This window comes from Mauremys reevesii, unplaced genomic scaffold (genome assembly GCF_016161935.1).
Source record: "Mauremys reevesii isolate NIE-2019 unplaced genomic scaffold, ASM1616193v1 Contig38, whole genome shotgun sequence".
NCBI classification, from domain to species: Eukaryota; Metazoa; Chordata; order Testudines; family Geoemydidae; genus Mauremys; species Mauremys reevesii.
In genome coordinates this window covers 171,549-195,494 of record NW_024100849.1, presented here as the reverse complement: position 1 = coordinate 195,494, position 23,946 = coordinate 171,549, and the positions used below count along the sequence as shown (strand labels likewise).

Sequence of the window (23,946 nt, the reverse complement as noted above, 5' to 3'; positions counted from 1 at the left end):
GTGTAATAAATAATCACGTCTCTCAAGCTTTACTCACCCCCTGCTTGCGTCTGCTCTGTATTCTGTGCCATCCGCCCAGCGCCAGCTGCCTTCTGTCTCCCGGTCGTTGAGTCCAATCCAGTGAGCTTCTCCCTGGGTCTCCTTGGAGAGAAACTCCTGCACAACACAGTTTGCAGCATGTGCAGGTCACCCAAGAGAGGCTGCAGGATGCAGCCGCAGCTGCCTGGGCTGAACAGATTTTGGGGGAGAGGAAAGGGCGTCTGGTGGTGTGAGCAGGGCACTGGGCAGCGGGAGACGCGGTGTCCTGCCCCCAACGCTGACAGTGACTAGCTGGGAGACCCTGAGGGAGCCCTGGAGCAGCTCTGTGTCTGCGTCTGCATCTGTATCTGCCTGGGGCTAACAGCAGGGACCTGTCTCAGAACACTCCCCTCACTGCCCCCTCAGAGCTCGGCTGCGGCAGGTACTGATGGGCACCTCAGAGTTCACACCAGCCCCCTGCCCTTGCAGGAGGCAAAGCTCGGAGCAGAGAACTGGGTGCAAAGTCTGGCCCTGCCGGAGGGTGGGATTTTCCTCCTCCGAAAGTGCCGCAGAGGCCTGGGGTGAGGGCTGCAGTGGGGCCGCAGCGTGGAGTAAGAGCTCCCCCAGGCCTAAGGCCTCACAGGGAGCGTGCGCTTCTCCAGTCCCAGGGCCATAGTGTAGGAGCCAGATCGGGAGGGTTCCCCTGCTGCCTGGTGCTTCTGCTGCGAAGTAGGGTCGGAGCACTGGGGCTTCTCATACCCCACCCGCCTGCCCAGTACTTCTGCTGGGGCTACGGGCTTAGACTCATAGACTCATAGACTTTAAGGTCAGAAGGGACCATTATGATCATCTAGTCTGACCTCCTGCACAATGCAGGCCACAGAATCTCACCCATCCACTTCTATAACAAACCCCTAGCTTATGTCTGAGTTATTGAAGTCCCCAAATTGCGGTTTGAAGACCTCAAGCTGCAGAGAATCCTCCAGCAAGTGACCCATGCCCCATGCTGCAGAGGAAGGCGAAAAACCTCCAGGGCCTCTGCCAAGCTGCCCTGGAGGAAAATTCCTTCCCGACCCCAAATATGGCGATCAGTTAAACCCTGAGCATGTGGGCAAGACTCACCAGCCAGCACCCAGGAAAGAATTCTCTGTAGTAACTCAGATCCCAACCCAGCCGTCCCATGATGGATTTCTGTTCGGGGTGGAGAATCCATTTTTCCGGAGCCCCGGGGGACAGGCCCCGTCAGCCCATTGGAAAATCCACCACTGCCTGAGCCCTCGGACTGGGGAGAGAGATCAAAGTGGGTTGTCACTGGGAAAGGTCATTGGGTTTGCTGGAAATGCTACACTGGAAGTAGGGAAAATCAGAAATGAGCCTGACCCCAAATCCCCCTCCCCCAGCACTCCAGATCCTGGCACTGTTCCTCTGCCCATCTCTGCTTTTAAACTGATGGGGGAATCCCTTGGGTCAGGTTTCAAAGCTTGGCATCCTCTCCGGTGGTTTGCCACAAGCCATGTCACAGATTTGCAACCTCAGCTGCCACCTGCCACCTCCTTCTGGTATGAAATAAGGCACTGACCCCTTATCAAAGCCCCTAGGAAATTCCTGCACTCACCTGTTCCTGGGAGGAGACAGAGGTCAGGTGCGAGTCCTGAGACACACAGAACTGCTCGGCCTCATCCCACGGCTTCTTTTCTTGTGAAAAGTAATAGAGGTTCCCACCGTAAAAGCTCCAGCCCCTGGAGAGCTTTGTCAGCACGTCACCTAGGAGCAGAGACTGAGGTGAGACACCCGGGCTAAAGTCACAGGGACACACGCAGGGAGCTCAGGGTTTCTAGTGCTGCATTTCCCCTGCCCTTCAGCTGCCCCCAGCCCAGGGAGCTTCTGAATCCTGATTCTCCAGCATCACAATAAGTAACTTGTGTGGCCACATGATGGATCCCAAAGAGCGCTGCAGAAAGCAGACACCATAGGGTCACTGCCCCAGCACTGAAATGCAGCTGCATCTGCGCTGGAGCATGGGAGCTAGTCCCAGTGCAGAGCAGCACGGCTGTAATGGGAAAGGGGAGACTCACTGTGCAGCTGAGCTGGCAGGGGGAATTCAGGTGGGGGAATTTAGCTGCCCAAGGTGGAAGATCTCTTGGTTCTGCATCAAATATTTTCAGTGATCATGAGAAGTTGAAGTCTCGGGTCATTTGCACATCACTGTCCCCCCAGCCCCAACACTCAGAGATGGTTCTGAAAGTAACGCCCCATACGCTGAAATGCCAGGGTCACTTTTTGCCTGTGACCTGACGGGTTTGGAGCGTCTAAGAAGAGCTGATAGCTAGGTGCTCCCATTAGGCTAACGAGGCCTAGGGTGTAATTTAACTCCACACCAATCACCATGGTGTGGGCCCAGGTGCAGCCACCGTTGATTTTTAATGGAAGAGAACTCGGTGCTGGTGAAAGGCGCTGAGTTGTCAGCCTGGGAGCCTGAAATCCTCCGTTCATCCTCAGCACCAGCAGAAACGGCACCAGCCAGCACTGCAGCTAGTACTTACTGTAGCGACCTTGCACTTCTGCTCGTGCTGCACTGACGTTGTCCAGCCAGATCTGGATTTCTCCATACGCTGCACTGACGTTGTCCAGCCGGATCTGGATTTCTCCATATGCTGCACTGACGTTGTCCAGACGGATCTGGATTTCTCCATACGCTGCACTGACGTTACCCAGCTGGGCTTTCAGCATCCGGACTCCTGCCTGCGCTTCATCCAATAGCTGCAGACCTAGAAGAAAGTCACAGCGACGTCAGTGGAGATGCAGAACACTTGATTATCAGCACGTGCTGTAGAGCAGCACCTGCCGGCCCATGTGTGCCAGGCGCTGTACGGACAGGAGGGGACAGTCCCTGCTCGCAACAGCTCACAGTCAAAATCGACTCTAGGTGGGAGAAATAAAGGATGATTTTCCTGCTGGGGAACAGAGTCTGGCAGGGAAGTATCTGGAGGGGAGCAGGAGGATGCCAGGCACCCACCATCCCTGTAGGCAGGAGAGTGCTCAGTTTCCAGGCCATGGGAGGGGAGCTGACCCCACCCTGATGCCTAAGACCCTCGTCCTGCGACTTACTGTCCAATCTCTTTGCTGATGCGTCCGAGGCGTTGTCAGGCTGCAGAGAGACTTGGAGCTTCTGCACCGCTTCTTCAACCGCTTGCAGCTTGCTCTGTGCCCGGAGATCTAGAAATCACACGTCTGCAGGTCAGCGACCGAACCGAATTGCGCCTGGAGACCAATCGCACCCAGAGAAGGAACATGCTCTGAGCGCGAGGCTGTTCTCTATGACGTCTTTTATTTTAATCTTGGACAGCTTCCCTCCCGAGGAGGGACACCGGCACAGCCAAGGCCCGTTCGGGGCTCTCGCCTGGTGTATGTTACACCGTCTTAACGTAGGGCGTCAGCTCCTTGGAGCAGGGTGCTACAAACTCCAGCAGAGCCGACTGAGAGTAAATCTCAGGAACAGACGCCTCAGGGCATCATGGAAGCCCCTTCACGGGAGGTTTTCAAAAGGAGGCTGGAGCCGTCTGTCTGGGATGGGTCAGACACAACAAATCCTGCATCTTGGCAGGGGTTAGACTAGATGCCCCTGGGGTCCCTTCTCACCCGATGGTTCTGGGATTCTATGACCTCATTTTACTGTGTGTTTGTGCAGCACCTAGCGCTATGAAAAGAAGGACCAGGGTGCAGCTTCTGGGCACTGTGGCCGGCCAAGTGCCGATCCTGACAGCTCCACTCCTGGTGTGTCTCAGGGGCCTGTCTGCTAACTGGAGGCCCAGACCCTTAGAGGTGTTCAGGCCCCAAACTCCCAGTGATTTCTATGGAAACCAGGAGCCCAAATGCCTCTGAGGATCCGGGCTTGCAGACTAATGGCCAGCTGCTCAGACGGTGTCAATCTGACTTCAGAGGAGCTACTTCGATTTACACCTGCAGAGCATCTGTCCCTAAAAATCAGCCTTCACTCCCGTTAGTGCTGCAGGGTCAACACTGCGACCCCCAGGGAGCCAGTTTCTCTTCCAGCTTGTGCATCATCAACAGACCTGTGATCTAAGTGCTGCCTGCGGAATCTTTCCCATGATCCATCGTACGTCTCTGGCTCCTTTCACGGTAGGATCTGAGCAGCTCACAGCCTTTCATATATTATTTAATGTCGCACGACACCCCTGTGAAGTAGGGAAGCCTCGTCCCCCCGTTTTACAGGTGGAGAACTGAGGCAGAGACAGGTCTCATAGACCTTACAGCCAGAAGGGCCCATCATGATCATAATCTGACCTCCTGCAGGCCACAGAACCTCGCCCACCCAGTCCTGTAATAGTCCCATAACCTTTGGCTGAGTTACTGAACTCCTCAAACCATGATCTAAAGACTTCAAGTTACAGAGAATCCACCATTTACACTAGTTCAAACCTGCAAGTGACCCGTGCCCCAGGCTGCAGAGGACGACAAAAAAACTCAGAGTCTCTGCCAATCTGATTTGGGGGAAAATTCCTTCCCGACCCCATTGAAAGGTGGATAAGGACCCAGTTAAATGGGAGACTAAAACTGATCATGCTCAAAGGTGAACTGTCAGGCTGGAGGGAGGTTACTCGTGGAGTTCCTCGGGGATCACTCTTGGGACAAATCTTATTTAACGTTTTCATTAAAGACCTTGGCACAAAAAGAGGAGTGTGCTAATGAAATCAAGAGATGACACAGAGTTGGGAGGTATTGCCAGCATGGAGGAGGACTGGAATTTCATACGAGTAGAGCTGGACAACCTTGACACCTGGAGTAGTAGAAATGGGATGAAATTTAATTGTGCAAAGTGCAAGGTCATGCACATAGCGATTAACAGCAATATTAATCCCCCTCTTCTCCAAGATGACTCATAATTTCCCATGTGGCATGGTATCAAATGCCCTGAAATCCAGATAGATGAGAACGACTGTAATTCCTTTCTCTAAAAAATCAGTTATCTTCTCAAAGAAAGAGAAGGTTCGTTTGGCATGATCTACCTTCTGTAAAACCATGTTGAATTTTATCTCATTTACCATTAACCTCTATGCCCCTAACTACTTTCTCCTCCTAAATTTGTTCGAAGACCTAGCATACAATTAAGGTCAAACTAAAAGTTCTGGAGTTTCCCAGATCACTTTTTTCCTGTTTCTAAAAAATCAGAACTCCATTAGCAATTCTCCAGTTATAGGGTCTGACCTCTGAGTTTATGGATTCACTAAAAATTCTTGCTGGTGGGCTTGCAACTTTGTGTGCCAGTTCCTTTAATATTCTTGGATGGAGATTATCCAGTCCCCCCATCCAGGTCCTATTAAGGTGTTTGAGTTTGACTTCCACCTCAGATGTGGTAATTTCTACTTCCATATCCTCGTTCCCATTAGCCAGCCTGCCACTATCCATAAACTCCTCATTCCATTTATTAGAAATGGAGGCAAAGTATTTGTTTAGGCATTTGCCCATGGCTAGATTATCTCCAATCTCCACACACCCTCCGTGTCGGGCAGTCCCTTTTTGTTTATATGGCTCTAGAACCATTTACTGTTGGTTTTAGTTCCCTTTGCAAGATCCAGCTCTGCTTGGCTCTCAGCAGTTCTCACTTTTCCCTGCACTTTCTGATCTCTAAGACGTGGCTTTCCTTGCTGATCCATCCCATCTTCCATTCCTTGTAGGATTTCTGCTTTCTCTTAATCACCTGTGTGAGATGCTTGTTCATCCAGCCTGGTCCGCAACCCTTCCCTAGGAAGTTTTTCCCCTTGCGTGGGATGCAGGTGTCAGAGAACTTCTGTAACTTGGACAGAAAGTAATTCCAAGCCTCCCCCACTTTCAGATCCTTGAGTCCTTCCGCCCAGTCCATTATATTTTAAAGTTTCTCTTTTTGAATTGAAGGCCCCTAGTTGCAGACCTAGTTTTGTTTATCCTTCCATTTAGTTGAAACTGAATTAGCTCGTGATCACACGAACCAAGGTTGTCCCCTACAACCAGCTCGTCTCAGGAGATCCTTCCTACTCACCAACACTCAGTCTAAAATGGCATCACCTTTTTCTTGGTTTGTTGACTATTTGCAAAGAAATCTGTCAGCTCTCACAGCCAGGAAAGTGTGGACCACACCCAGGGCCGGTGCAACCACTAGGCGAACTAGGCAGCTGCCTAGGGCGCCTAGGACTTGAGGGCGCCTAAAAGCCTCCTCAGGTGAGGAGGTGGAGCAGAGGTGAGCTGGGGCAGGGGGGCGTGGGGAGGGCTGCCCGCAGTAACGGGGAGGGGGGCCCACAGGGGAACCGCTCCCCGCCCCAGCTCATCTCCACTCTGCCTTCTCTGCTGAGCACACAGCCCAGCTCTAAGTCTCCTCCCCTCCCAGGCTTGCGGCACGGATGGGAGGGGAATTAGAGTGGGGGAATCAGTGCCGCAAGCCTGGGAGGGGAGGACACTTAGAGCGGGAGCTGTGTGCTCAGCGGAGGAGGCGGAGCGGAGGTGAGCTGGGGCGGGCTCCCCAGGAGGTGGGAGTCCTCTGGTGGAATGGACAGGTGGGCGTGGTTAACTGCAGTGGGGGGGGCTCCTCTGGTGGGAGGGACAGGTGGGCGTGGTTAACTGCAGTGGTGGGGGCTCCTCTGGTGGGAGGGGCGCGTGGACGTGGTTAGCTGGGTGTGGGGATGGCGCAAAGTGGAAGTTTCACCTAGGGCATGAAACTTTCTTGCACCAGCCCTGGCCATAGCATGATGATTAGCACTGGTCCTCCGGTCTGTATCCGGGAAATTAAAGTCTCCCATAATCACACAGCTCCCAGGAGTATATATTTAATTGAAGGTATTCCAGAGGTCGCTATCCGTATTTACATAGGATCCTGGGGGTCTATACCAGGCCCCAAGCACTATCTCAGGGGAGCCTCTGGTAGCTTTCTTCCCCAAAGTGATTTTGACCCAAACACACTCTGTTTTAGCCGTTCCAGCACTTCTAATTTCTTTACAGTCTGTCTATCTCCTCATCAATATACAACGCTACTGCACCACCTTCACCTTCATTTCTGTCTTTCCTGAGCAGCACATACTCTCCATTGTCTGTACTCCAGTCCTGACTACTATTCCACCGTGTTTCTGTTATCCCTGTAACATCTGGTTTCACTTCCTGCACCAGTAGATCTAGTTTCTCCATTTTGTCCCACAGGCTTCTTGCATTGGTGCATAGACACCTTAGTTGTTTCCGCTCAGCTTCGCCAGGGCTCCTCACACGATTAGGCACAGTCATGCTAGTGCCAGTATCACCTACTACTTGGTTGATAGCATCATTGGTTTGGGAACTGTCTTTCCTCTTGATGTCCATTCTCCTTCCCTCTGCTGTTCCTTTCTCCTTTGCTGTGTCTGCTCTTACTTGATTTTCTCCTGCTCAATATTAGACTCAGAAGTGGAGATTACATGAGCATCTCTCAACAGTCTCCCCTGAATTCCAACCTTAAAGCTCTTTTAACTAGTTGTGCCACCCTCCACCCCAGAATCTATTCCCGCCCTACTGAGGGGGAGTCTGTCCCATGAGAACAGTCCTTTGTCCGTGAATGCCTCCCAGTGACCAAACAGCCCAGAGACCTCCTTAGAGCTCCACTGCCTGAGCCGTGCATTGATCATCATCATCTTGTCTCACCTCCGTTCTCCTCCTCTAGGGACAGGTAGAATCCCATTGAAGATCACCTGAGCCTCCATTTCTTTAAATGTCTTCCCCAGCCTGGCATCATTTCCCTTGATCCATTCCAGCAAGAATCTAGCAGTATCGTTTGTTCCCACATGATGGACAATCAGTGGATTCCTTCCTGCTCCCATTAGGATCCTCTTCAGGCTCAGGTCCATATCCCATATCTTAGCTCTCGGCAGACAGCTCATCCTTCTAATCTCTGCATCAGACTTGGTGCCAGGCCTATCCATTATTCTTAGTAAGGAGTCACCATCACGTAGACCTGCCTCTTCCTGGTGTTGGTGCCATTCTCCAGCCTTCCTCCTGTTCCTTCTGAATGCAAGTCCTCTTGTCTTTTGTTCTCCCTTGCGATCTACTGCAAGTCATCCTCTGTCCTCCTGGGGCTCCGAACTCTGGGTATGTACATTGACTCTTCCCCTCTTCTTGTAGGACTAGCTGCTCTTCTCTTCTCCCTGGCCCTCCCACCTTCTGCTACTCCCTGCTGCAACCTTCTTCACTTTCCAACTCAGCAAACCTATTCCTGAGCTCTACTTCTCCTTCTCTAGCTGGTCTTTTCCTCTGCCTGGTTCTCATCATCATGTTTCCACTGGCCACTTTACTCACCCAGCAGTCTCCCCTCTGCGTTCTCCAGTCCAGCTTGGATCTGCCAGTCCTGAGTTTTCCCTTCCGCCTCCTCTTGCCTTCCCTCCATCATCTGCTCGAATCCCCTTCAAAACTCAACCATAGTTTCCACCTGCATCTCCAAACCTCGGCTCTTCTCTTCCATCAGCTCTATCAGGCGGAGCTTCATACAAACAAGCTCTTTTCAGGTACCTGCTCCGGGATCATCCCGCAGCTTCCACATCTGGTCATCTTCACTGTCTGTTCCATTGCTTGGGTCACTACCATTGCTGCCTCTGTGTCTGTCACACCCTTCCTGCCTAAGCACCTGCCAAGGAGAAAAAAAACCCCACACCACACAAAAACAGAACGTCACAGCCCCTCCCCCAAACTCTCCTTACAATCCCGCACGCTAACTCCCCTGTTCCCAGTTGTTTGCTGGCTTCTTTCCCACGGCTTAGCTGCCTTTGTAGGCCGCCTAACCAGGGAAGCCCCTCGCCCGATCTGATGTGATCACAGGCTCTGCATCTCTCAGCGCACGGCCCATACCAGCCCCTGCAAACTGAACACAACAAACCAGCAAACTCTCCAGAACCCACTCGCCAGAGGCGACGCATAGGGGGTGTGTGCAGGGTGAAGCGCCCCCCAGATTTCTGCTTGGCATGCTGGGGGGTGGGGGAGGAGGAAGAGGGAATCTGTCCTTCTCCCACTGACGCTGACCCCTGGCACGCTCGGCCGCATCCCCGACAGCCGGGCCCGGGCAGGGAGTGGAGGGGGCAGGACCAGCCACTTCTCATGTCGGCCGCTCAGGGTCTCTGCTCTGCAGCGCAGCAGCTGCCTGAGAGAGCCTGGTGGGGAGGTGGGGGGGGCTACCCCATCAAGGCCAGGCTACCAGGCACAGGGGTCGAGCAAGCTGGAGTCCCCTGACCCGCCGGCACGTTTCGGGCTCACTCAGCCGATGTGCCCAGCTGCTGGGCTCTGGTGGGGCCGTCCCGGCCCTGCGCCCCCGGCCAGGCTCTCAGGCTGCTGCTGCCCTGCGCAGAGCAGTGACCTGGCTCGGCCGGCTTCAGCCTCATGAGAGGCAGCTCCCTCCTGCTCCTCGCCCGGGCCCGGCGGCCAGGGAGACTGGCCGAATGTGCTGGGGGAGGGGAGGCACAGCGGAGAAGGACAGAGCCCCGCAGGTAACTCTGGTGGGGTGGGAGTGCATGGTGGCCCTGGACTGAGCGCAGGGTCGCTAGGCAGAGGAGACATGTGGGGCGGTCACGTGTCCTCCCTTTAGATTGTGGCCCCCAGCACGGGAGGCACCAGTCGTCTTTGCCACTCACTGCCCCTAAGGAACAGGGGCTTGTCTCCCCTCTCCTCCAAGAACTCTCCACTCCAGCTCCCTGTTTTCAGCTGTTTGCTGGTGTGACGTTATTGATATAAATTGGGACCATATAGAACATGGGTTGCAACCAAGGTCCTGTAGTGGCACCAAATCTTAGGTAAAGGGGGTCATATAAGGTGTCTAAGACCAGGTTATGGGTTGCTGGTTATGATTATGCTGTCTGTGTGCATGTATCATTTTTAGTTGAAGTTATGTATATTGGCTCTATACTGTCTGTATTTCAAGTTGGTGCTGTGCTTCTGGGTGATAGCCCAGACAAGTTGGTGTTAGCTCTGCTTAGCCTGCTTGATGGCCCATTAAGGACCATCAGGTACACAATTGACCCATTGAGAGAAGGCAGATAAGCCTTGTGACTCAGCGAAGTATGCAGGGACTGGCCCATGTGACTCCAGACTCCATTTTGCTGTAATTTTCCACAGTAAGGACAAAGAGGTTCTTACACCTGGAAAAGCCTATATAAGGCTGATGCCTCATCTCCATCTTGTCTTCAATCCTGCTTCTTACCTCTGGAGGGACTTTGCTACAAACTGAAGCTCTGCACAAAGGACTGAATGACCCATCCCAGCGGGGGATGTTCTCCAGAGACTTGATTTGAACCTGCAGTTTATGCCATCACTGCTGCAAGCCTGAACTAAGAACTTTGCCATCACTGCATGTAATTGATTCCATTTAACCAATTCTACCTCTCATCTCTACCTTTTTCCTTTTATGAATAAACCTTTAGATTTTAGATTCTAAAGGATTGGCAACAGCGTGATTTGTGGGTAAGATCTGATGTGTATATTGACCTGGGTCTGGGGCTTGGTCCTTTGAGATCGAGGGAACCTTTTTCTTTTATTGGGGTGTTGGTTTTCCTAACCATTCATCCCCAGGATGAGTGGAGCTGGTGGTGATACTGGGATACTGGAGTGTCTAAGGGAATTGCTTGTGTGACTTGTGGTTAGCCAGTGGGGTGAGACCGAAGTCCTTTTTGTCTGGCTGGTTTGGTTTGCCTTAGAGGTGGAAAAACCCCAGCCTAGGGCTGTGACTGCCCTGTTTGAGCAATTGGTCCTGAATTGGCTCTCTCAGTTGGGTCCCGCCAGAACCGAATCGTCACAGCTGGCTCCAGGGCAGGGACTCTTTGGCAGAGCAGGGAATTAAACCCAGCAGTCTGAGCCCCCAGACAAGCGCCCGAACCACTGGGCCGTCAGGTCTCTCCATAGGGCATTTCAATGGTGTCATGAGGACGCCCAGGGCTGAGGCTCGCGCTGGTGATACGTGGTCAGGAACGGACCCAGCGTGACCCTCAGAGCGCAGGTTGAGCATGTGGGGCTGCCACATGTGATCTGAAGTCCCTGAGGTGATGCTCAGGCAGGATGAAGTTCACCCAGCCCATCCCTGACAGGTGGTTGTCTAACCTGTCCTTAAAAACCTCCCGTGATGGAGGTTCCACAGCCTCCCCAGGTGACCTGTGCCAGTGCTGGACCATCGTTAGACTTAGAAAGTTTGTGCTAGTATCAAACCAGCAGGGCAAGATCTTACAGCTCCATTCGAACTCCCTGGAGCAGGAGATTTATTTGGAGGGACAGACTGGAAACACGGTCGATATTCTGCTGGAATGCGGGGGTGCCCCCCCAGTCGAGCCAGCTGGCCTGTATGGAAGTTGGCAAACGTTGGGCTTGGAGCTGAAGTTGAACTTACATAGAAGTGTCACAGCAAGGAGGGACGTGGCCAGGGCCAGACCCAGGAGGAGAAGGACAGCAGTGACGATGCCCCCTGCCCTGTGCCGCCAAGGGACCGATGTCTCTGGAGGGTTTCCTTGAAGGAGAAGAAGAAACGTATCCATGGAAAGTTACAGCTCAACTGCCACTGACTAAGGAAACTCCACCCCCAAATCCAATACCTGCTCAGCCTCCTAGTCCCTGAGTGTGGTTAACCGCAACCATGAATGAGGCCAAATAAGGTCAGAACCGACCTGAACTCGAATGAGAAAAGTGACCCTCCCTAAATCAGGAGTGACTCTAGTGCCAGGCAGGCGTCCTGTGAGAGAGATCTGGGAGCAGGACGTTCCCCCTGCGTAAGCATTTCTTCAGAGGGAAGTTTAGGGCTTGTGAAGTCCAGGCCCAAAGGAATATTTTTAAATGAGAAAAGGAACCTGAAACAACTTATGAAATATGAATACAACGAGGCAGAGAAATGAGGGGAAATGATTCTTTGCAGGAGAAAAGTGGGGCTGACAGCAGCAGTGTGCTCAGAAGGGCCTTTCTACAGCATCCCTGTCTGATAACCCATCCCCAGGATGCTGGGCTCCTCCCTGCAAGGCAGCCAAGGGGCGAATCACGGGGCAAAGCCCGAAGACTGTGTCTCCCCTGCACATTAAAGGGAGAAGACTAGAGCTGCATTCGAGCCAGGATCTATGTGTGGACAGAAGTAAGTGTGCTCGGTGTGCTCTGGATTTGGTCTCCCCAAGGTGAACGGCAGCTGCTTGGAGATGCAAGACTGTCAGATTCTCCTCTCCCTGAAAGTCTCAGCCTGCCGCACCCCCTCCGTGTCTGATCTGGGCCTCAGCCATTAGCTCGCGCGGCTCCCCCATGGGGTGTGGTTCCTGGAACCAGCAGACAACACTCAGATGCCCAGATAATCCCCTTACATTGCAGAAGTGGCTTCTCTCACTCTAACCAAAGGGTGAAGCTGCCTCTCACTAATGTACTGAGTTTGCAGTTCTCAGCCTTTCCTGAAACAGATTCTGGGAGGAGCTTCTCTGTCACCCAGCGCACACTACATTTTTCCTTATGTTTTCATAGAATCACAGAATATCAGGGTTGGAAGGGACCTCAGGAAGTATCTAGTCCAACCCCCTGCTCAAAGCAGGACCAATTCCCAACTAAATCATCCCAGCCAGGGCTTTGTCAAGCCTGACCTTAAAAACCTCTAAGGAAGGAGATTCCACCACCTCCCTAGGGAACCCATTCCAGTGCTTCACCACCCTCCTTGTGAAATACTGTTTCCTAATATCCAACCTAAACCTCCCCCACTGCAACTTGAGACCTTTGCTCCTTGTTTTGTCTTCTGCTACCACTGAACAGCCGAGCTCCATCCTCTTTGGAACCCCCTTTCATGTAGTTGAAAGCAGCTATCAAATCCCCCCTCATTCTTCTCTTCTGCAGACTAAACAATCCCAGTTCCCTCAGCCTCTCCTCATAAGTCATGTGCTCCAGCCCCCTAATCATTTTTGTTGCCCTTCGCTGGACTCTTTCCAATTTTTCCACTTCCTTCTTGTAGCGTGGGGTCTAAAACTGGACACAGTACTCCAGATGAGGCCTGATCACGTCCCTCGATGTGCTGGCAATGCCCCTACTTATACAGCCCAAAATGCCGTTAGCCTTCTTAGAAACAAGGGCACAAGGGCACACTGCTGACTCATATCCAATTTTTCCTTTGTCGCTGCAGAGAGCCTAGCTGAGCTCGGTGCATAGCTGCAGCTGCCTACTGAACCTCACATCCTCACCCGCACCCTCCACTTCTGTCAGCCCTGTCTCCCTGCCTGTCTCCTGACCCTTCCTGGGCGTCTTTCATGTGTTCAATCCAGAACAGCTGGATTGCACTGAAACCAAAGGGGATAAACAACCTCCAGAGCAGGCCCTTGTTCAGCTGACACCTGCACAACCAAACATAAGAACATAAGAACGGCCAGACTGGGTCAGACCAAAGGTCCATCCAGCCCAGCATCCTGTCTGCCGACAGTGACCAATGCCAGGTGCCCCAGAGGGAATGAACAGAACAGGGAATCCATCCCCAGTTGCCCATTCCCAGCTTCTGGCAAAGAGACTAGGGACACCATCCCTGCCCATCCTGGCTAATAGCCAATGATGGACCTGTCCTCCATGAACTTATCTAGGAACTCTGTTATGGTCCTGGCCTTCACAATATCCCCTGACAAGGAGTTCCACAGATTAACTGTGAAGAAATACTTCCTTTTGTTTGTTTTGTTTGTTTGTTTTAAACCTTCACTTGGTGATCCCTAGTTCTTGTGTTATGAGAAGGAGTAAATAACACACCCTTATTTACTTTCTCCACACCAGTCATGATTTTATAGATCTCAGTCACATCTCCCCTTAGTCGTCTCTTTTTCAAGCTGAAAAGTCCCAGTTTTATTAATCTCTCCTCATATGGCAGCTGTTCCATACCCCTAATCCCTTTTCTGAACCTTTTCCAATTCCAATAGATCCGTTTTGAGATGGGGCAACCACATCTGCACGCAGTATTCAAGATGTGGGTGTACCATGGATTTATATAGAGGCAATATGATATTTTCTGTCCCTTTCTTAATGATCCCAAACATTCTGTTCGCTTTTTTGAAGCCGCTGCACATTGAGTGGATGTTTTCAGAGAACTGTCCACAGTGACTCCAAGATCCCTCTCTTGAGTGGAAACAGCTAATTCAGACCCCATCGTGTTATAAGTACAGTTGGGATTACGTTTTCCAATGTGCGTTACTTTGCATTAATCAACATTGAATTTCATTTGCCATTTTATTGCCCAGTCACCCAGCCAAAGCACTGAGAGGGGCCCCTTGTGCTGGGAGCTTTAGGAAAACAGCCTGGTCCTTATCTCAGAACTTCCAACTCCATTTGCTTCTTGTCCTAGAGGAACAAGTTCCCTTCCCCCCATCCCCAAGCCCTGGGGAAAACCCTTCTCTGCTAACACAGCTACATCTCCCTGCCCCTGCTCACGGTTAGACGCGTGTGTTCGGGCAGGGAAGGGGCAGAGGGTAAGGAAAGGAGGTGTCACTGTGAAATGGGGGGATGAGAGGGAGGTGGTCCCCAGAGATGGAGGCTGTGAGGATTCGACCCTGGTGATCTCCTCCTGGGAGAGGCTGATGGTGGCAGTGAGCTGGGGAGGGGGAGCCTGGCTGGCTTTTATGGCCAGCCCATGGCACTGCGCTGCCCGGCAGGAGGCTGGGATGCCGTGCAGGGACTCCCATCTCTCCCCCTGTGCCCTTCTCCCGTTGGGGACTGGCAGGGGAGAGAACGCACTGGGAAGCACTGACCGAGCACCCTCGCCCACTGCCCGTGGTGCTGTCTGGCCAGCACAAGGCTGAGCTCTGGGGACGTGGTCAGTGGAGCAAGCGGTCGCTGCCCAGGAGGCTCTGCAGAGACCACAAAGCCAAGGAGAGGCCAGCGGGAGTCCAGGGTCCGGTGCAGCCTCTTGTGCTTACCTTTGGGCTGGGGAGCAGCTTCCATCATTGGCATGTTCTCATAGATATCCTCATCTGCCATTGTCCTGCCTTCGCGCTGAGCCGAGCCCCTGATGACTGGCCTGTGGGTCCTTTCTGCAGCCTGCTGGGTTAGAGCCTCCCTCTGACAGCAGCCCTGGCCCAGAAATAGAAATGGGAAGTGATGCCTGGTGGTTGGATGAGGGAAGGAGGGGTAGTGGGAGGTCTGTAGATAAGAGATGGTTGCACGGGGGAGGGAAGTGGAGCGGGGAGGGCATGGAGGGGAGAGACGGGTGCATGAGGAACCTCGTGTGAGGGAAGAAGGCTGCAGTCTGTCAGCAGCACCTGGCCATAGGTGCTGGATCTAGGGGGGCTGTGGTTTCCTCTCCCCTCCGGGGGTACCCCCAGCTCCGCCCCAGCCATGGCATCCTGCTCTGTGTCCTGGGCCCGCTTGTGTTGCGGGGCCTCCAGCATCATCCCGCTGAAGCACGGTGAGGGGCAGGCTGGGGGAAGTGTGGGGCCAGGCCTGTGTCCTGCTCCTTGCCTCCGGACCATGTCCTCTCCCCCCTGACCATGGCACCCTGGGCAGTCACCCACATCGCCCGCCCCGAAGGCCGGCCCTATCCTGGGGCATCCACGACTGTCCAAATCTGCATCTTTTTCCTACGTGTGACCATCCACGGGTGGGAGTTCTGCTGTCCAAAGAGACAGACCCTGCTCGCTGCTCCGGCGGTAACATGGGACGAGAGGGGGCACGTGTGGAATCAAAGGTTAGCGTGTTACACAAGCACTCCTGGTGAGTACGAGCAGCACTGGTACAAGCAGCCAAGTGGGCACGCGCCCAGCAATACACAAACGTTGGTGGCTGAACGACGACATGACTTTGTAGCGTAGACACGGCCTCGGTCGCCATCTCTGGGGCTGTACAGGAGGTTTCCAGGAAGGACAAGCAGCCTTGCTGGCTGTTTCCTCTCCACTGATCACTCCCAGTTTGTCGAGTTTTGCTGGGAAACTTCCCCAGCCAGGCTGAATTCGCCCTCCAGCTCCCTAGGTGAGACCAGTCCCCACATGCTCAGCTCTGCTCTGGCTGTGAGTCCAGGGCTGCTGCCTGCTGGGGGGGTGTCTGGACGCTGGGCTAGGAGACGACAGTTTGGATGTTAGTGTAGTTGTGTAACCTGCACCTTGAGCCCTGCACCCCTTTGTGGGGAGGGGAAATCCTGGGACCAATGCAGCCTGACTCCTGCCTGAGGAGGATCTGGGGTGAAATATACTTTTGCCAAGAGTCACAACATCTTTGCTCCTGTTACTGACACAAATGTGATGTTTGCTGCTGGGCCCCATGAAGCCGGGGGAGAGTTTGCCGGATTCTCTACTGACTACAGGTGGTCAACATCTTTTGATCAACTCTTTTTTTTCCCAGTGAAAACAGGCTTTTCTGTCAACACGGAGTTCCGCAGGGATAGTTTGATTTTTTGACCAAATCATTTTGGGTTTTCGTTGAAAACAATCTGAAAACAAAACCAAACCACAAATATTCAGTTGCCATCAACTAAAAATATTTCAGTTTTTAGGGGTTTTGTCACAAAAAAATGAGGAAAAATGTAGACAAAGACATTTGTCTTCAGGAACATTTTTAATAGGAACGAAAAAAACATTTCGCTTCACTACTGACTAATGCAGTGTTAGCAGAATTGCCAGCTAAATTCTGATTGCAGAACTGGTATTGCTGGTCATCGAGACAAATTGACAAAGAATTCAGCTGATTGTCAGATTCCGAAGCGCAGTTTGTGCACTGCCAGTTAGAAAAGAAATCAGCTTTTAACTTGCAAAAGGGACCAGCTCGTATTGTGAGTGTGTTGCACGAGTGTCTCGAGGTCACCAGTAAAGACTCAGAGCCCCATTGTGTGGGGTGCTGTACGAACAGAACAATGGTCCTTTCCCAAACTAGCTGACAATGTAAGTGTAGGACAGGAAGCAACAAACACATGGATAAAACTAATACCACAAAGTCACAGGGAGACAGTTATGAGCAATGGCATAAGCACCAGCAGCAGGACACCAACTGCCCAACCACTCTAAAGAGAGAACGAAGATGAAACCCCAGTGAGCACCATCCCGTTTGTACAGTCAGCTGCTTTTACTGCATAGCCCGACTGCAGGCTCTCTCAGGAGCTGAGATACCGTCAAGATTTTAAGGAGCACACGGAGGAATACCCTGTGTCCGGGAAGGGTTATGGAGGTGCCCAGTGGAAATGGAAAATGTAGCTAGATAGATTCAGATGAGAAATACAGCACCAAGGTTTAAACAAGGGCAACTGCCCATTAGAACATCTTACCTAGAGAGGTGGTGGATTCTCCAGCACTTGGAGCCTTAAATCCAGAGTGGATGGCTCCTTCTAACAGATCTGCTGTAGCTGAACCAGACGTCCTGGGCTGGCTGGAGGAATCGAGTGGGGAAGATCTCTGGCCTGCGCTGTGCAGGAAGTCAGATTGGACCATCAGAACAGTCCTTTCTGCCCTTAAAAATCTCTGAAACCTGGGCAGAAAACAACAGGCTGAGGTTCTTTTGTGGAAAATGAAATTAATCCATTTGGGGAATAATAATCCAAGCCACAGTCCATGGGCTGCAGCAACCCGCTAGGCAGTGAATCCAAAGAGCCCAGGAAGGTAGTGTCAAAGTTAGACTCAGGACTCACAGTTTGTCAGACCCCTCTGTTTTATTAGCACAGCGCTCTGCTAATAACACCCAGAAAATGTGAGCACCATGCAAGACACAAATACAGATAAAAGGGCGAGCACTTAACAAGATAACAAAGGAAGCAGACTCTGATAAGTTTACCTGAGCTAGACATGCATATCTTATTTCCTTACTAACTATTACCGATCTTCTGTTAATGTTTCGCCATTAGCACCCTTGTTTATGCCTAATGTTTCTTTTCCTGGCACCTGTATTTCAGCATTTCTTATTTCTGCTTAAAGGTACATACAACATTTCTTTAATCCATTCTTATTTTTACAATATAATTCATTCTACTTTCACAGTAGCAAGTTAGACATGAGTTAGCAATGTGCCAGGGTGCCAAGGAAAAAAAAAGGCCAGTGGAAATTTGGGCTTCAAACACAAAGGGGTCCCGTTGTAGAGCAGAGAGACACAGACAACAACCCTACTCCCTGGCAATGTTCCCAGCCAACCTACAGGGCAAAGAGACTGTAACGGCCAGTGGAGAGCGTTGACTTTCCATGGGAACTGCCAAAAAGGTGACAAATAATATTAATTGCGGTGATGGTTCCATTGTGATGTGGACACGTGTCCCTTAGAAATGGGACCAAAAGCCACCAACTCAATACACGTAGGACACCACAGAGCTCTCAGATGGGAACAATGTTTGGCCACTATTGACATGGGACAGATCAGTGCCCTAGCAGGGAAATGTCCCGTTTTGATAAGATTATTAATATTAAAGTGAATCTGGGCCCATGGTATTTGCCTAGCACGCAGCATGGCTTCTCTCTCTTGTATTTAATTCAAAGGCTACACGCAAGCCCAGCCTTAAACTCTGTGGCCTGAGGCTTTTCACCTTCCTAATTACAGAGTTTGCTGTCCATTTCCATATCTGGGCATATTCAAATGTGTTAACCAGCCTTTGTGAAACGGCTGCTTAAAGGAAACCATTTATCAAGCGTTCAGCTCACAGGGAAGGACAGAGAATGGCGGACAAAAATATTTATATGAATGTGAATATTGGAAAAGCACCTCTCCAGCCTCCAGGTAAGGACAACACATGCTGACTCCATTATGCCAACTTGCCTTGTTTTCTTGGCACTGGCTGGCCTGGGAAAACAGACCCACAGCTCAGCCCGGCTCTTGGAAAACTTAAGCCCAGGAGGGAACAGCAGCACGTGCAGTGGACAGGAGGGGTTTGGTCTGGTCTTCATCTTTCGTTCCTCCCGGGAGGAGTGTGCAAGCTGCGCTCCCATCTCACACTGAAACCCGAACCCCACCAGCTTATCCAAACAAACCAAACGTGTGCGGGAACTTTTCAAGAGCTGAGTCAGTTTATGGGGAGACGTGGGGTCAGTTCTCAGTTCATCGGAAGTGATTCTGTTCAATATCTTCATCAGTGATTTAGATAATAGCATAGAGAGGACACTTATAAAGTTTGCAGACAATACCAAGCTGGGAGGGGTTGCAAATGCTTTGGAGGATAGGATTAAAATTCAAAATGATCTGGACAAACTGGAGAAATGGTCTGAAGTAAATAGAATGAAATTCAATAAATATGAATGCAAAGTCCTCCAAATGGGAAATGACTGCCTAGGAAGGAGTCCTGCGGAAAGGGATCTGGGGTCATAGTGGATCACAAGCTAAATATGAGTTAATAGTGTAACACTGTTGCAAAAAAAGCAAACATAATTCTGGGATGTATTAGCAGGAGTGTTGTAAACAAGACACAAGAAGTAATTCTCCTGCTCTACTCCACTCTGATATGGTCCCAACAGGAGTATTATGTCCAGGGTTGGGTGCCACATTTCAGGAAGGATGTGGACAAATTGGAGAAAGTCCAGAGAAGAGCAACAAAATGATTAGAGGGAATATTGAAAAAAATGGGTTTGTTTAGTCTGGAGAAGAGAAGACTGAGAGGGGACATGATAACAGTTTTCAAGTGCATAAAAGGTTGCTACAAGGAGGAAGGAGAAAAATTGTTCTTCTTAACCTCTGACGATAGGACAAGAAGCAATGGGCTTAAATTGCAGCAAGAGAGGTTTAGGTTGGACATTAGGAAAAACTTCCTAACTGTCAGGGTGGTTAAGCACTGGAATAAATTGCTTGGGGAGGTTGTGGAATCTCCATCATTGGGGATTTTTAAGAGCCGGTTAGAGAAACCCCTGTCAGGGATGGTCTAGTTAATCCTTAGTCCTGCCATGAGTGCAGGGCACTGGACTAGGTGACCTCTCAAGGTCCCTTCCAGTCCTGCGATTCTATGATTCTGCCTCCCAGATTCACAGGAATTGCCTTACCAGGCAGGTCCATGGTCCTTCCAGCCCAGTGAGCTGCCCCTGATGGTGGCCAGTTCCAGATGCTTCAGGGAAAAGTGAAAGAAACCCCATATTGGGGCCGTTATGGGAAAAAGCTGCCCTGAGGGGACATTTCTGCCTAAGCCCACACAGGTAATGGTTGGGTGATGCCCCCGGAGGGTTTTTAATCCCTTATATTTAACTGTAGATATCCATCCAACTGCAAACCTTCTTCCAACTGTACGGAGCTCCTGGCCCCAATAACAGCTACGTAAGCGCAATGTGGTTTTGGCTTCCTATCGACTGGGATGTCTCCTCACTAGTGAGGGTGAGCCTGGCAGTGCAGAGCTTAGATGGGCTTCAGCTCCCAGGAAAATATTCCTCTTTTTCCCCACAAGCGAAACCTCCTGAAACGCCAGCTGCGCCATCTCGCAAGACCTCAGACATCCTCTGTGCCCTGCCCGTTGTTCTGAGCGTGGCTCTGGGCATCTCCCTCATTGCAGTGACCGTCATGTGTAAGTTCCACCCAAGCGCAATGTTCAGTTCCAGGTTCTTGTTTCTAAACACAAGCAAAACGGATGTAACGTTTCTATTAATGGAAGGGGGAGGGGGTGGGGATCCAGGCTCTCCGCAGCATCCATTCAGGTGGTGGTTCCCCACCAGCAGACAACAACATCCACCTTGCTGAGCCGGGGAGATTTGGAGGTTCTTGGAGTGTTTCTATAGATACTTAGGGCCAGATTATGTCTGGCCCTAACATGGGCTTGCAGCCAGGGAGGGGAAATCATGCAAGGGCCAGTGTTCGGGGAGCACACGGCTGCTCTCTTGAGGCGTGTCTGTGGCTGCAGTTACCCTACAGGGGATGGAGAGGGATAGCGAAATCATGAGCCACTGGCTCTGCCACACCTCTCTGCACGGCCCATGGACCTGGCTGGACGTGCCAAGGATGCGGGCTGTACCCCCCAAAGGAACAGTGTCATGTGCACTCGCAGGGTGGGGGTTCCAGGGAATATTCTGGGGTTCCCCCTGCCCAATGCGGACGTGAGGCTAAATGTCAGTGAGGCTCCTGAGGGGGAATTTTCCCGATTCTGGTGTTCGTGTTGCACAGATGGTAAAAATCTCTCATAGATTAGAGAGCAAATCATTCCCCACACGCCGAGAGTCTGTTCTCTTTCTCTGCTAATGAAGCGCTCTGACCCCATGACCATGTGATTCCTAGATTTCCAGGGACAGAAAAGGCTACGAGACGTAGAAGAAGCGGTTCATAAAATCAGAGCCTCTCTGCAGCCCAACACCACCTTGGACACCTCAAAGGAGCTGGACAGTAAGTGGGGGAGCAAGGTGTGCGCTTTCTGCCTTCTCTAGCACGGGGGACTTCTCCGGTCCCCATCACCGCAGTCTCTGAGCCCCTGGCACCCTCTGATGTATTTATCCTCACAACGCCCCTGGGAGACGGAGCCCATTGTACAGATGGGAACTGAGGCACCGAGAGTCTAAGGGTGTGTCTACACTGCAGCTGGGGCCGAGCCTAACAGCCCAGGTAGTCAGATGTGTGAGCAGCATGGACATTGCAGGATCGGCGCCGAGCAGGCTGCAGGACTTCCTGGATAGAAATGAGCAAAGCCAGCTTAGTGCGAGTCTGTCAGCTCTCAGCACGACTTGGAGTGTGGCCAGTTTGTATTTGAATCACACTCTTCATACAGGAACTTTAAACTCACGCAGGTTACTGGCCCTGCTTTTGTTTCATCATATAGAATCATAGACTATCAGGGTTGGAAGGGGCCTCAGGAGGTATCTAGTCCAACCCCCTGCTCAAAGCAGGACCAATCCCCAACTAAATCATCCCGCCAGGGTTTTGTCAAGCCTGACCTTAAAAACCTCTAAGGAAGGAAATTCCACCACCTCCCTAGGGAACCCATTCCAGTGCTTCTCCACAATCCTAGTGAAATAGTGTTTCCTAATAGCCAACCTAGACCTCCCCCACTGCAACTTGAGACCATTGCTCCTTGTTCTGTCATCTGCCACCACTGAGAACAGTCTAGGTCCATCCTCTTTGGAACCCCCCTTCAGGTAGTTGAAGGTTTCTATTAAATCCCCCCTCACTCTTCTCTTCTGCAGACTAAATAAGCCCAGTTCCGTCATCCTCTCCTCGTAAGTCATGTGCTCCAGCCCCCTGATCATTTCCATTGCCCTCTGCTGAACTCGCTCCAATTTGTCCATATCCTTTTTGTAGTGGGGGCCTCAAAACTGGATGCAATACTCCAGGTGTGGCCTCACCAGTGCTGAATAGAGGGGAATAATCTTTCCCCCGATCTGCTTGCAATGCTCCTACTTATACAGCCCAAAATGCCGTTTGCCTTCTTGGCAACAAGGGCACACTGCTGACTCATATCCAGCTTCTCCTCCACTGTAACCCCTAGGTCCTTTTCTGCAGAACTGCTGCTTAGCCAGTCAGTCCCCAGCCTGTAGCAGTGCATGGGATTCTTCATTCCTAAGTGCAGGACTCTGCACTTTTCCTTGTTGAACCTCATCAAGTTTCTTTTGGCCCAATCCTCCAATTTGTCTAGGTCACTCCCCTCCCCAGACAGACATCGTGGGTGATACTGGAAATGAGCTAAAGGCAAAACCAGTTCTGTTGTTGTGAATAGGGATGATCTGTGTTTAATACAGCAGCACACGAACAGGAGATGGGCCTGAACCGACACCCTGGTACTGACCAGGCCTGAACGCTGGCGGGTTCCAAATCCAGGCCTGGATCCTGGTGCCATGGCTCAGGCCCAGGGACATTCCTGTAGCCCCAGTTTGTCTGCAGGCTGCAGGTGACCCACTCGGAGTTCCAGAGGCAGGAGGGAACGGGGGAGAGGCGGCACTGCTCATCTCCTTGTGCCCTGGGTTGGCTGTGGGCTGCGGTTTAAGGCTAAGCATGGCTGTGTGGCTAGGGAGCTGGGCTGGGATTCAGGTACCTTGATTTCAAATTCTCGGCACGTCTCCCTGCACCTCAGTTCCCCATCGGTAAAATCATCCTTTATTTCTCCCACCTCGCGTCTATTTTGACTGTGAGTGTTGAGAGCAGGGACTGTCCCCTCCTGTCCGTACAGCGCCTGGCACACAGGGGCCTGCAGGTTCTGCTCTACTGCACGTGCTGATAATCAAGTGTTCTGCATCTCCACTGACGTCGCTGTGACTTTCTTCTAGCTCTGCAGCTATTGGATGAAGCGCAGGCAGGAGTCCGGAAGCTGAAAGCCCAGCTGGGTAACGTCAGTGCAGCGTATGGAGAAATCCAGATCCGTCTGGACCACTTCAGTGCAGCGCGAGCCCCAGTGCAAGGTCGCTGCAGTAAGTACTAGCTGCAGATGAACGGAGGATTTCAGGCTCCCAGGCGGACAATGCACCGACTTTCTCCAGCACCGAGTTCTCTTCTATTAAAAATCACCGGTGGCTGCACCTGGGCCCACACCGTGGTGATCAGCGTGGAATTAAATTACACTCTAGGCCTCGTTAGCCTAATGGGAGCACCCAGCTATCAGCTCTTCTTAGATTTCAGCGTATGGGGTAGCGTATGGTAGCTTTCAGAACCATCCCTGAGCCAGCACCCCCTGCAGGGGTGTTGGGGGAGATGCCAAAGTGCAAAAGACCCTGGGCCACCCAGGCGGCGGGGACCGGGGGGCGGAAAAAGTGAGGCTTCTTTTGCTCTGGGCCTTCGGCGGTAATTCGGCGATGGGGGACCCCCGCCACCAAAGACCCCAGGCCCCCTGAATCCTCTGGGTGACCCTGAAATGACCCGAGACCTTCATCATTGAACATATTTGATGCAGAACCAGGGGATGTTCCACTTTGGGCAGCTACATTTACCCCACCTGAACTCTCCCTCCCAGCTCAGCTGAACAGTGAGTCTCCCCTTTCCCGTTACAGCCGTGCTGCTCTGCACTGGGACCAGTGCCCATGCTCCAGCCCAGATGCAGCTGCATTTCAGTGCTGGGGGAGTGACCCCGTGGTGTCTGCTTTCTGCAGCGCTCTGTGGGATCCA

General features: G+C 51.9%; 2 protein-coding genes across 2 annotated transcripts in view; one reads left to right on the top strand and one right to left on the bottom strand.

The window, feature by feature from the left end:
- The window catches only part of LOC120393923 (C-type lectin domain family 4 member F-like), a 40,659-nt gene that overhangs the window by 1,405 nt on the left and 15,308 nt on the right, over positions 1–23,946 (bottom strand). Inside the window, exons 2-7 of the mRNA XM_039518380.1 lie at positions 14,907–15,060; positions 11,390–11,506; positions 3,127–3,234; positions 2,562–2,786; positions 1,634–1,782; positions 38–156 (exon numbers count right to left, since the gene is read on the bottom strand). Of these exons, the coding sequence (XP_039374314.1) occupies positions 38–156; positions 1,634–1,782; positions 2,562–2,786; positions 3,127–3,234; positions 11,390–11,506; positions 14,907–14,967 (779 nt within the window). The 5' untranslated portion in view covers positions 14,968–15,060. The remainder of the gene's footprint in view (positions 1–37; positions 157–1,633; positions 1,783–2,561; positions 2,787–3,126; positions 3,235–11,389; positions 11,507–14,906; positions 15,061–23,946) is intronic.
- Positions 1–23,946, top strand: part of LOC120393924 (C-type lectin domain family 4 member F-like) — an 83,273-nt gene that overhangs the window by 57,231 nt on the left and 2,096 nt on the right. The gene's annotated exons all lie outside the window — the stretch shown is intronic.